Source organism: Drosophila subpulchrella, chromosome 3R (assembly GCF_014743375.2).
Source record: "Drosophila subpulchrella strain 33 F10 #4 breed RU33 chromosome 3R, RU_Dsub_v1.1 Primary Assembly, whole genome shotgun sequence".
Classification (NCBI taxonomy): Eukaryota; Metazoa; Arthropoda; class Insecta; order Diptera; family Drosophilidae; genus Drosophila; species Drosophila subpulchrella.
The window spans coordinates 1,792,157-1,803,203 of record NC_050609.1 but is presented as its reverse complement, the minus strand read 5'-3'; the positions used below and the strand labels follow the sequence as shown (position 1 = coordinate 1,803,203).

At 38.0% G+C, this 11,047-nt stretch overlaps 4 protein-coding genes across 5 annotated transcripts; 2 read left to right on the top strand and 2 right to left on the bottom strand.

Moving 5' to 3' along the window:
- The first annotated feature begins 28 nt into the window (after positions 1-28).
- Positions 29-504, top strand: LOC119557587 (28S ribosomal protein S21, mitochondrial). Its single transcript, XM_037870391.1, has 2 exons — positions 29-269; positions 331-504. Exons 1-2 carry the CDS (start codon positions 123-125, stop codon positions 445-447), a joined length of 264 nt encoding a protein of 87 aa, XP_037726319.1. The 5' UTR covers positions 29-122; the 3' UTR covers positions 448-504.
- Positions 505-635: 131 nt separating this feature from the next.
- LOC119551762 (CUB and peptidase domain-containing protein 2) lies at positions 636-1,796 on the bottom strand. Its single transcript, XM_037861291.1, has 2 exons — positions 1,534-1,796; positions 636-1,356 (listed from the first exon to the last, which is right to left on the bottom strand). The coding sequence occupies exons 1-2, from the start codon at positions 1,794-1,796 to the stop codon at positions 816-818; spliced, it is 804 nt and encodes a 267-aa protein (XP_037717219.1). The 3' UTR covers positions 636-815.
- A 1,678-nt stretch (positions 1,797-3,474) lies between these two features.
- LOC119559862 (mucin-5AC) lies at positions 3,475-10,237 on the top strand. Of its 2 annotated transcripts, none has more exons than XM_037872980.1 (9): positions 3,475-3,540; positions 4,208-4,310; positions 5,022-5,407; positions 5,526-5,915; positions 6,310-6,438; positions 8,231-8,558; positions 8,617-8,708; positions 8,769-8,898; positions 9,280-10,237. In XM_037872980.1, exons 2-9 carry the CDS (start codon positions 4,226-4,228, stop codon positions 9,396-9,398), a joined length of 1,659 nt encoding a protein of 552 aa, XP_037728908.1. In that variant the 5' UTR covers positions 3,475-3,540; positions 4,208-4,225; the 3' UTR covers positions 9,399-10,237. The 2 variants fall into 2 exon arrangements, with proteins under 2 accessions (XP_037728908.1, XP_037728900.1); XM_037872972.1 differs by having other exon boundaries at positions 5,493-5,915.
- Positions 9,820-10,856, bottom strand: LOC119559870. Its single transcript, XM_037872996.1, has 2 exons — positions 10,670-10,856; positions 9,820-10,471 (listed from the first exon to the last, which is right to left on the bottom strand). Exons 1-2 carry the CDS (start codon positions 10,762-10,764, stop codon positions 10,261-10,263), a joined length of 306 nt encoding a protein of 101 aa, XP_037728924.1. The 5' UTR covers positions 10,765-10,856; the 3' UTR covers positions 9,820-10,260.
- Between the last annotated feature and the right edge of the window lie 191 nt (positions 10,857-11,047).

The following is an 11,047-nucleotide window of genomic DNA, read 5'->3' as shown; positions in this document are numbered from 1 at the left end:
TGCCACCCCTGGTTTGCCACCCCTGGATTTTCAAGAACAGACAGCACGGTCACACTGCTCTGAACTTGATTATTTAATAAACAATTGCAATTGATTTTATGAAATAAAACCCGGCCGCCCAAATGAGACACGTGCAATTTCTGGCCCGCACTGTTTTGGTGCAAAACAACAATGTGGAGGAGGCGTGCCGTCTGTTGAATCGCGTTTTGGGAAAAGAGGAACTCCTCGACCAATTCCGCCGCACGCGATTCTACGAAAAGCCCTATCAGGTGGGATTCTGGAAAAACGATTGATATTTATTTCTCTATAATGCTTTTGACTATTTATTAGGTGCGTCGCCGCATAAATTTCGAAAAGTGCAAGGCCATCTATAATGAGGACATGAACCGAAAAATCCAGTTCATATTGCGCAAAAATCGCACTGAACCTTTTCCAGGCTGCAGTTAGTGCTAGTCGCTTGTTAATGTTAATTTTTCTGCTAATAAAATGTAAGAAAAGACAGAATTGTTTTGTCCGTCTGGCATTTGTATGTATTCATATTCCTGATTTTAAATTTATACATTTATGTTTGCTCATAGTTGAGTTTAAATTCGTTACAGATGTTTTGGAATACTTGTATCTTTTTGTTAGAGTTCATCAAAATAACTTCTTGGAGACCTATCTAAAATTAAATAATTTATTTTTCCTTTAATATATTTATTTACCTAAAGCTAACAATCAGTGTTAAACTAAGAGCTGACTAAGGGGCTCGGGTTTTGATATGGCTTGGGGGATTACTATAATATTACATAATATAACTATAATATTTACAAAATTTAGTATTTACAAGAGTATTTATAATGTTGCTTTTTCTTATTTTGTTCATAACATTTAAACTGGTATAATGTGATATTTTTTTGTATTTTTTGCTTTTTCTTATTTTGTTCATGACATTTAAACTGGGATAATGTGATATTTTCTTGTATTTTATATTCCTCCAATTTCATCTTTATCCAATCAAGGTAGTGTCTAGTGTCTGTGTAAAAAGAAGCCTTGTCTTTCTGTCCGCACGGTGGCTGTCCAAAGGATATGATTCCGGCTAAAAGTGAATAATTTTCTGTTTTGTTGGTGGTCATCAGGGGACCGCCAGAATCACCTTTACACGTGTCATCTCCACCCTCGCGACCACCTGCACAGATATGTGATTTTAAGTCAAAATTTTCGTTTTTACATCGCGTTTCATTATGACGATTTTCCTTGAGGAATTTGCGCACCAGTACTCGACTTCCGTTTCCCCAGCCGGCTACTTCAAAAATGCGACCTTCAGGCGGTGCTTTCGCGGTGGGAAGACAAATCGGTTGTATTGCCACCGAATAACTAAATAGATAGAATTTCAATCAATGAATCAGGGGGGATAAAAAAACATACATAGATGCGGTAATATATGGGGAGTTAAAAAAGATCAACATAAACGATGATGGGTAAAAATTACGTTTTATGCAACTTACGTGGATTACAACTATGTAAAAATGTCGTCTTGGATTAAATACTCACCGTACTGGGAATTTCAGTTGCAGCAAGGCGATGTCGTTACTTAATGTAGTCCGATGGTAGTAAGACTCATGCTTTATAGTTTTATTCACGTCGATTTCAACAATAGGCAGAGCAGCCAGCATATTTCTATTCGGTTCGGTGTAATGTGCGCCCAAGCGCACTTTTTGAGGTTCGCCTACATTATATCTACTACCATCGGCACAGTGGGCTGCGGTGAGGACGAACCACTGGTTTATCAGGGAGCCCCCACAGTTGGTTTCCATTTGTTTAGTTTTATTGTTTAGATACAAAAGCATTGCCATCCAGGGGAACTCGTTGAGTCCTGCCTCTCTGCCACGCGTTCGTTTCGTTCTATTTCCGCAGGTTGTTTCTGGTAGAAAGTTTCCTGGCTTCGGGCAGCAATACTTTTCACTTCCACACTCTCTGTCCTTTAACATTTTAATGTCGGCATTTTGAGTGCAGTTAAACACTTGCAATTCGGGACAGTCCTTCCAAGGCTTACATTCCTCATCGGCTCTACATGAACTAAGTGGTGTTCGATAGGTCGCTATAATATAAATAAAAATGTTGCATTATGTTACAGTTATATATGCCCAGAACTTTAAACACAAAATTTGCACTTAAAGTGTAAAATTGTTAGTTTTTTCTTTAAATTGTATTTTAAAAACATTTTATATAAATGAATCAAAAGAAATGCAATGGGCTTGTAAGCCCCGGAAAATATTTCCAAGGATCAGAATATTTTAAAACACATTTTTTAAACTTGGGACTTAGGAAAATGTAAATGTACGGACCTGAATGCGCCAGAAAAAAAGACTGCAGCAGAAGCAAACTGCACACTTTGATTCCGAAAAACATGTTGATTCGTGAAGGTTTGAAACGAAACTGGTACTTGTATAGATTTTGTCGCAGCTATTTATTTCGTTATTTACAATTTAATGAGTTGAGTAATTGTTGTTGTGGAAGTAAAAATAGTTTTTTAATTATTGCTCATCAACGGAAGTTTTTAAAACAAGTAGCATAAATTCTTGATGACAAAGTTATTGAATATTTCTGTTTATGATAAATGGGCATCCCTATGGCCGAATTGGCACGAAGTTAAGAAGCGCACTGATAGGCCAACTGTAAATCAAGCAATAACACCTTTTATGAAGGAAAACTTTTATGAAGATCGCATTTTAGTCGTATCGAAGACTAAGGAATTCAATTTTTTTTTAATGATGGTTTGAATTAAAAATACGAGTGACAGCACTTGTTGTTCCCAACCAGAACGTTGCCATAGGTTTTGCACTTGAAAGGCACTTGGATTTGACATGAGTTTAGACAGCAAGGACCAAACATCTCCCTCCTTTTTAAAATCGTAACATAGTAATATTATGTTACTTCCTAGGAAAATTGGGTTATTCTAAGGAGTTTTTGTATCTTTTGTCCTCTTTGATTTTTGACATGTTCCTTGGCCAAGGTCTTCGTAATGATCGTTATGGAATGTAGACAATATAGCTTCTCTTTCTTAATTATTCGTTAGTAGGGCCACCGGGAATGAGATCTCTATACAATTTCAATTTCTTATTGATCATTTGCTTAAAATTACCAAATTAAACTTGTTCAAAGATATTTTCCAACGGTGTCACTTAAAGTTGAATGAAAAAAATGCAGGAATGCGTACAAATCCAGAGTCCAGTAATTGGCGCTATTTTTAGGTCGCGGAAAGCCAGTAAATTCCAATTCCATCACTCAGTCGGGGAAAGTCGGGGAAAGCCATTAAATTCCAATTCCATCACTCATGTTCTTATAAAAAAATTTCAAAAGTTAACGGCCACCTAGGTCCTTTCCTCTCTTTAAGAGAATAACTTTGGCAGCTTTTATTTGGCCAACAGAGAGAGAGAGAGAGAGAGAGAGCTTTGGCTTATATGGCCAACGTTTTCTAACGGTGTTCGGCTTAGAATACTTTCTTTCCTCGAACGCAGCAGACGCGTTTTCGCTTTCTTATAACCAGAAATCTAAGAGGTAAAACCGACTTGGGTTACCCAAAAGTTTTGTCGATTTTTGGAGGCGTGATTTATAGTATATGAAAAGTTAGCACAGTTTTTTGGTTACTTTCTTAATTGCTCGATTTATTGGTTCGATAAACTGCATTGTTTTGTGAGTGGGTGAGTGTGCTGTTGTGTGTGTGTGGTTTGAAAGTGGCTAGTGCAGATGCTTGAGATATTCTCCGGTGGCCCTTTAATTCAATGGATTCCCAAACGTGCCCAAGTGCTCCCCGAATGCATCGATAATTCGCTCATGCGGCCAATTTACTCAATTTACACTTGAGCCTTTGTGTATGTGTGTGTGTGTGTTTGTGACTGTATGTGACTGTGTGTGTGTTTCGCATTCGCATCAAAGTTGGCATGTTATTTTGTGTTGCCTGCTTCTTGGCGTTTTTATTATTTTCCACTGCTTTTGTTGTTGTCTTATCGATTTCTTGTGTTATTTTTAGCGTGATTTGCATATGTATGTGCGTGCTCTCTCTTTGTGGTTGTGTGTGTGTCTGTGTGTAAGAGAGAGTCCAAGTTGTTTGTGCTTGTTTTTGCGCTTCCTTTACGCTTTCCTTTGTGTTTGTGCGTGGGTTCGTTTTTTGTGTAATCGAATCTTGGCCGCTAATCAAATGAATTACGTCTTGTGTCACTTTCAGTTTTTGGGCCTAAACAACATGGCGAGGAATCTGTTGGCCATCCTTCTCTTGGCCAGCATATGCATGGCCCAGGCATATCCGGCTTTGTTGCCCTACATCTACAGTGAGTACCGCACTCGCACTCTCACCCCTTGACCCCCATCGTTTAGCCTCTCTAAATGGCTAATTTGCATTCCAAGCCGGCCCAGATTTGTGCACAGAAAACCGAAGTTTATACATACACCCATGCAGCTAGATAGAAACTTTTATAAATCAATATACTTACCTAATTAGTTAAGAGATATTTCACATTTAAATTTTGTATCTAAAAGTATGCAACAATATTTTAAGCTCAGAAGTATGATCAATTTATTTAAAAAAAAAATGGTTATCCTTTATTCACATTTACCTGTTTTTTATAAAACCCTTGTGATTCATATTTAAATATTTCTTTGAGATGGTATATTCTTCAAAAACCAAGAGATTGGCTAGTTTTTGTTATTAGATTAGAATAAAGTTATAAAAATATCTCTTAAGATACAATATATCGACTATATCCTAACATTTATGGCATTGTTATAAAAAATGTAATACAGGCCTTCAAATTCACACAGATATGATTAACTAGTTCCTGGTTTTAATGATTTCTTATGCAATTATCTTACAAAAGTCAATTTTTTTAAATGCACCTTGTATATTGTATGTTTAAAGTATTTATTGGTACTTAATGTTACTAATAATATATTCATGGAAAAGGTAACTTTTTTGGAATAAAAAAATAAAAATCCACCTAACTTGATGGGCTGGATAACTTATTTACCATTTCCCCAATCAGATCCTTCCAAACGAAGCAGCGGTGACACGGTTTTCCCCCAAATCGAGGACGATGTGAGTGAGCTGGACCAGCTGCGAAATGAGCCCGGAGCGGTGGTGGCCAAGCGGCAGCACGACGGAAGTACCGCCCGCACCACCACAACCACCAAGGAGAGCGTCGAGGAGGTGGCTGCCGTTCCCGAACCTGGCCCAAATCCAAATGCAAATATTCTGCCCGATTTGGAAAGGCAGCTGGAGGTGGCCACGCCTCTAATTTCGACCACAACCACCACCAGCACCTCGGCCACCACAACTACGGCCACTTCTAAGGAGGAGGGTGAAAGGTCACAGCTGGAGGAGCCAAAAACGCAGATCAAAACCGTGGTGGAGCCGACGGCCCATGCCAAGGTAAGTGGCCATCCCCAGTACCCGCCAGAAAATTGTCCATTAGGCCGCTTGGTAAAATCCAAAATCCTCTTTTGCAAAATCCAAGTGTATATCTACGAAACCACCCAAAAACCAACAGGCATTTTACGGGGCGGCACGTCTAGCTTTTGGCCAAAATCCAGAGGTGCTACCAACGACCACGACCACAACCACATCCACCACCACGACAACGACGGCAGCTCCTCCGGCTGAAGCCGAACCGGAAGCCGATTCCCAACCACCAGCCGAAGCGGAAGCTAAAGAAGCCGCGGAAACGGAAGCGGAAACAGCGCCAAATGTGGCCGGAGAACCAGTTGAGGCAGAGGATCCCGTCGGCGAAGTGGCCGAAACCGAACTGACCGCCCTAAATCCTCCGAAGTCCAAGCAAAATCACCACGAATCGAACAAGGAGACCATCGGTGACATTGTCTTCGATGTGGTGGCCCGAACCACGGAGCGAAGGTCCAGCACGCCCAAGATCACGGCCAAGGTTCTTATAACTAATCACAGATAAATCATTCAGCATTCGGACATGAAATATTGGCTAGCTCAGGATCAATCTACATTTAATTGGCAAAGCCCGCTAAAAATTAGTTGATTTATTGATTGGCAAACTTCTAATGAAGTTTCTAAAAATATCATTGGCAATAAATTGGTGATATTCAAGAGATATTCTTTTTAAAATGAACATTATAAATATTATGCAAATAGAAATAAACAAAATTGTTTCCCATCCTAAAATCGAAACATTAATGCAATCCTAACTAACTCGATGATGGAAGTCAGATCTATCAACCATGTTCTTCACAAATCTCTCTCATTACTTCTAAGTTCCAGTGCTTAGTACACTTTATAAATCCTTTCCATATAATCTATTTTTCCAGACCGCCAAGAACTTGCTGCGAAGCCCAAATGGTCAGTACTCGTCGTTTGACATGGCTCAGTACATTTTCTGGACTGGCGATGAAACCGCTGTGGTAAAAGCTGTGGAGGAACTGGTTGAGGGAAAGGTGGTAAGTGGCATGTTATGAGATTCCATAAAACAGGTTTGAGGCTTGATAGATGAAATAGTAAAACAGTGTAATATACATTTTTTTGGGCTGGTTTTTTTTTAAATTTATTTTTTTTAAGTTTAAAAGTATCTCTGTTTATAAGAACTATTCTTTAAGACGAGCTCACATCGGATGACTTATATTGGGTTCTTATTAGTAGTTGTTCGGCGTCTGTTTAGATTTGTGGGTTGAATTTCATCATCGTATTTAGTCTTTCATCGCCTGGTAGTAATAGTTGCTGAATCCATAGGACTTTATGAGCGGAGGTCCAAAATATTGATGGCATTTTGGCGGTCCATGGTGGTGGCGATGACAGCCAAACGGTGGCGAACGATGGTGGTGGTGATGATTCCCAGGATGATTCCAATGGTGTCCGAAATGCCAATGATGGCCATGGTGACCATGATGTCCATGGTGTTCATGGGGATCCTTATGATGACCACAGTGAAACATTCCAAATTTACGATTTTCTTGCTGCGGAGTTTCCATATTTATCTGTTTTATTTCGATTATAGTTGTTTGTTTATAGTTTAGAGAACTTCTATGTTTGATTGTCGAAGGTGAACTGATTCCCACCGCTAAAACGAAAGCTTTTATATACCGGTCGCTAGAAAAAAACCCACTGGCTAAACTTTTAGCGATAACATTGTTTTTCCATTATCTTATCAAGAAAAAAGGCATGCTTTATAAGACTTAGAAATATTGTAATGATTTTGTGCAATTGTCATAAGTGGTAAAAACGTTAATTACTTTCATTAATAACTTAAGTTCAATGGCATTTAAAATGATTTCATTCATTACTAAAAATATTGGCAGATTCTGGTGTAATTGCTGCTTCCGCTTTTGCCCTGCCTTTTTTTTTACTACGTCAATGAGCTCAGTAATATAAAAGGAATTTTGCGTAATTTGTTGCTGTAGGGTAAGATACGAAAAAATAGTACTATAAATACTATGCAAATTTTTGAACATTTCATTCATAACTATAAATAGGTTTTTTGTTGCAAGGTTTTCAAGATAAGTACAAATTGTATTATAAGTACTACATATACTTTTAAGAAATAAATTTCATTTCAAATAATAATTCCATATATGATTGTAAGTATTGATTCATTATTGTGTAATTTTTAAGTCTCAGTTTTTGCCTTGCCATTAATTATTGGATGCCAATAGGGTTAGTAACAGAGTGTTATTTTTGGGTATTCGGTTTGTTTAAATTAAGGGCTATTAATATAATTGTGTTGTTTATTGTTTTTTTTTATAAATTTATAATAAGTGAAAAACAAAATGATAAATATTATTAGGGTTAGTAATATTGTATTATGTTCGGGGGTTTTTTTTTTTTATATGTAATAACAAACCCACAAAGAAATTGTTAATGAATACAAATACATTTATGTTATGTTATGTTACATTTATGTGTCTCAGTCGTCTTATTAAATTTTTCTCATTTTTTTGGTTGCCCAAAGGGTTAGTAATATTGTATTTGTTTTGTGTTATTATTTTGTGTACATATAAGATTTACTGGATAGTGTGAGATAATCTTAGGAAATCAGTGAATACAGGAAATATATGGCCAAATTTATGCAAAAATGCCTTCAATGGTGTAGATATAACCTTCGGCTTGACTAATTTAAATGTCTTTCTCTTGAAACGGGTGATCTCACTCGCTTCCTAGCTAAATATATATTACTGACACTTAATAATGTACATATTGAATACTATTTAATAAGCTCTGCCTCATTGTTTTTCTTAGATTACCCGGGAGAGCGCTCTAAAATTCCTGCAGGACATTCGGCTGGGGATAGAGTTCTTGCAGCGGTCCTACGCCAATCGAATTTTCCCCGAGGAGGTTCGCCAGAATCAATTAAAGCGGCACAGCCCACCCAATACCACGCCCCCAACTACATCCACTACTACCACAACAACAACAAGTACAACCACAGAAAAGCCTTTCCCAGAAGTGCACGAATCGGGTTTGGAATCAGGATTCGCCCGAGGCGCAGGAATCCTGCCCGCGAGGAATTTCGATAGTTTTACCTTCTGGAACAAACTCAAAGTCTTGGACAGCGAAGCACAGCAAGGTGGGTAATAACATGGTATATATTCACAAAAATTATAAAATTGTTTCCAATTCCCCAGATGTAAATGATTATGACGAGGGTCGGGCTAAGATTGTGGAGTACTTGTACAATGAATACTCCCTGGAGGAGATTCTCTACAAGCTGGCAAAGGTATTTCAAAAAAAATTTGACAGAAATATGGGTTTTTAAAATATGGTATTTCATTTTAAGGTAATGTTTGCCCAGTCGCTTTCTCATGGATCTGATGAGGCCCAAATGGAGCTGCAAAAGCTCACCGAGTTTCTAGAGCGCGAGGGTAACATGGGTGTTATACCTATTGACTTGCAGAAGAAAGTTTTAAGTGAGTACACTATCAACTTTATAAGCCTTAATCAGACGATTCGCTAGTTTTTAAGAACCTAAGCAAAACCAAGAAGTTTTTTAGTCTTCTAGACCATGAAATATGTTAGTAACTATGAGAAAAACGTTAAAATGTAATGAGTACAATTTTCCACTTTACATTCTATATGAAAAATTGATTGACAAGATAATTATAATTTGTGTTTTTTATTTTTTAACGGATGGAATTTTTTGTGAGACAAATACATAAGGTGTATTTTAGTTTCTGATGATAAAAAAGCATATCCCCTTTAAAACCGTCCCTGAGAATTTGATTGCGAATCGTCTGATAGGGAGAATTCTGTGAAAATACTTAAAGTTAATGAAATCCCCATTTTTTTAGGAGTGCTGCTCAGCGCATTGTCGGACACTCTGACCGAACATCCGGAACTGCTGCCGGCGGCGCGGGTTAATCTGGCCAACCCATTTTACAGGCTTCCAATGCATACCCCCAGCCAATAGAGATACGTGGGGGGCTAACAGATTAATACAAATCCCTATATAAATATATGTTAACACGCATAATCCGCATCAGCTAAATGGCATATATCCACTGATCGGCGCTACTCTAAAGAGGCGCTCTCTCGGAACTTTGACTCAACTCGGCCCTAAGTTCACCCGATCGATTGGCACCTTTCACTTTGGTTAACGGATTAGCCTACGTGTAATATAGCAAAAATACTCCCGTGATATTTTCTGGTCAGGCAGAGGCAATGTGAGATGCAAATGCACAGAACGAACCTTTTACACTTACGGTACGATAAGAAAATCTAAAAAATAAATAAAATGACAAACCAAAGTAACCGAACCAAAATACCAAACAAAACTGATGAGAGACTTGCGCCCCTTTGAGCTTTTAAAATTAAAATAGACTATCTATATGTATATGTCCACGGTATGCATACGAATTGGCACACTTGCTTATATTTGATATGAGTTTGTTAGTTAGATACATTGAGAGATTGACGATGAGGTTGAGGTTGAGGTGGCTGGCAAAATCGATGAGCCGCCACGGACGACCGATTGAAGCAGGAAAGGGCTCTGAGTCCGCCTATATCAGTAGCAAATATGGTTATAACCGCTCCACAGACGAGCGACTGTCGTAAATAGTTATTACTCTATATGTTCTCCCCCGAATAATTGAGCGTTGCATGCATTATTGATGGATTGGTTAAATGATTGATTGTGTTGCGAGTTACATATACGATATGCAAATAAGAACTAGAACCTGTATCAAGAAATTATCGATTATACACTCAATATACATAAAAATACATATATATATATATATATATAAAGAATGTGTAAAATCTATTTATTTAAACTATTGCTCCTTTTTGGGCTCTGAGGTTTCTGGCTTGTCCAACAACTGGTTAATTCGTTCCTCTGTCATGGGCTCGTCACTATTGAAGAGTTTCTCTATCTCGGCCCGTTCATCATCGCCAATATCCTTGGCATACAGTTTGGCCAGTTCCTCAAGACGCTGTTGGTTCTTCTTCAGATGTCCGGGTAGCCAGAAAATGGTCTGCACCATTCTAATAAGAAATGTAGAATTTATTATAAGGTGTCAGGAGATATTTTCGAATAAAAGTGTCAGAACACAAGAAGTACTAAATTTGATATAATATATATAAAATGTAGTACTTCTTCGTATAATAGATATCAAATGAAGTACTCCTTTCATTCTGAACTATATTTATTAAAATAATATTACAGCTTAGATATAGACTTACTTAAGGAGAACAAATCCGCATACAGCCAGTAGCAGGCACATCCCTGATGTCTTAAACATGGTCCAGTAGTCCACCGTAACTTGTTGGTGCTTCATTTCGGAACTACTTTAAAGATTGGCTCCTCTCGAGACTGAATTATGGCTTGAACTGTCATAAATATCTCCTTCGGTCCGAACCCGGCAATGTTGTGGTCACGTCGCCAGGGGCAGCCGGTTCAAAAGATACGTGTATTATAGACCACACGGCAGACCAATAATATGTGGGAACTTTAAATCGATATCACACACGTCCTGATTTGATGACCTATCCATTTAGCGGACCTGATCCGCTAATTGAAAATATGCTTGCTGCTAAACAAGGTTCAGCCAATTTATTGTT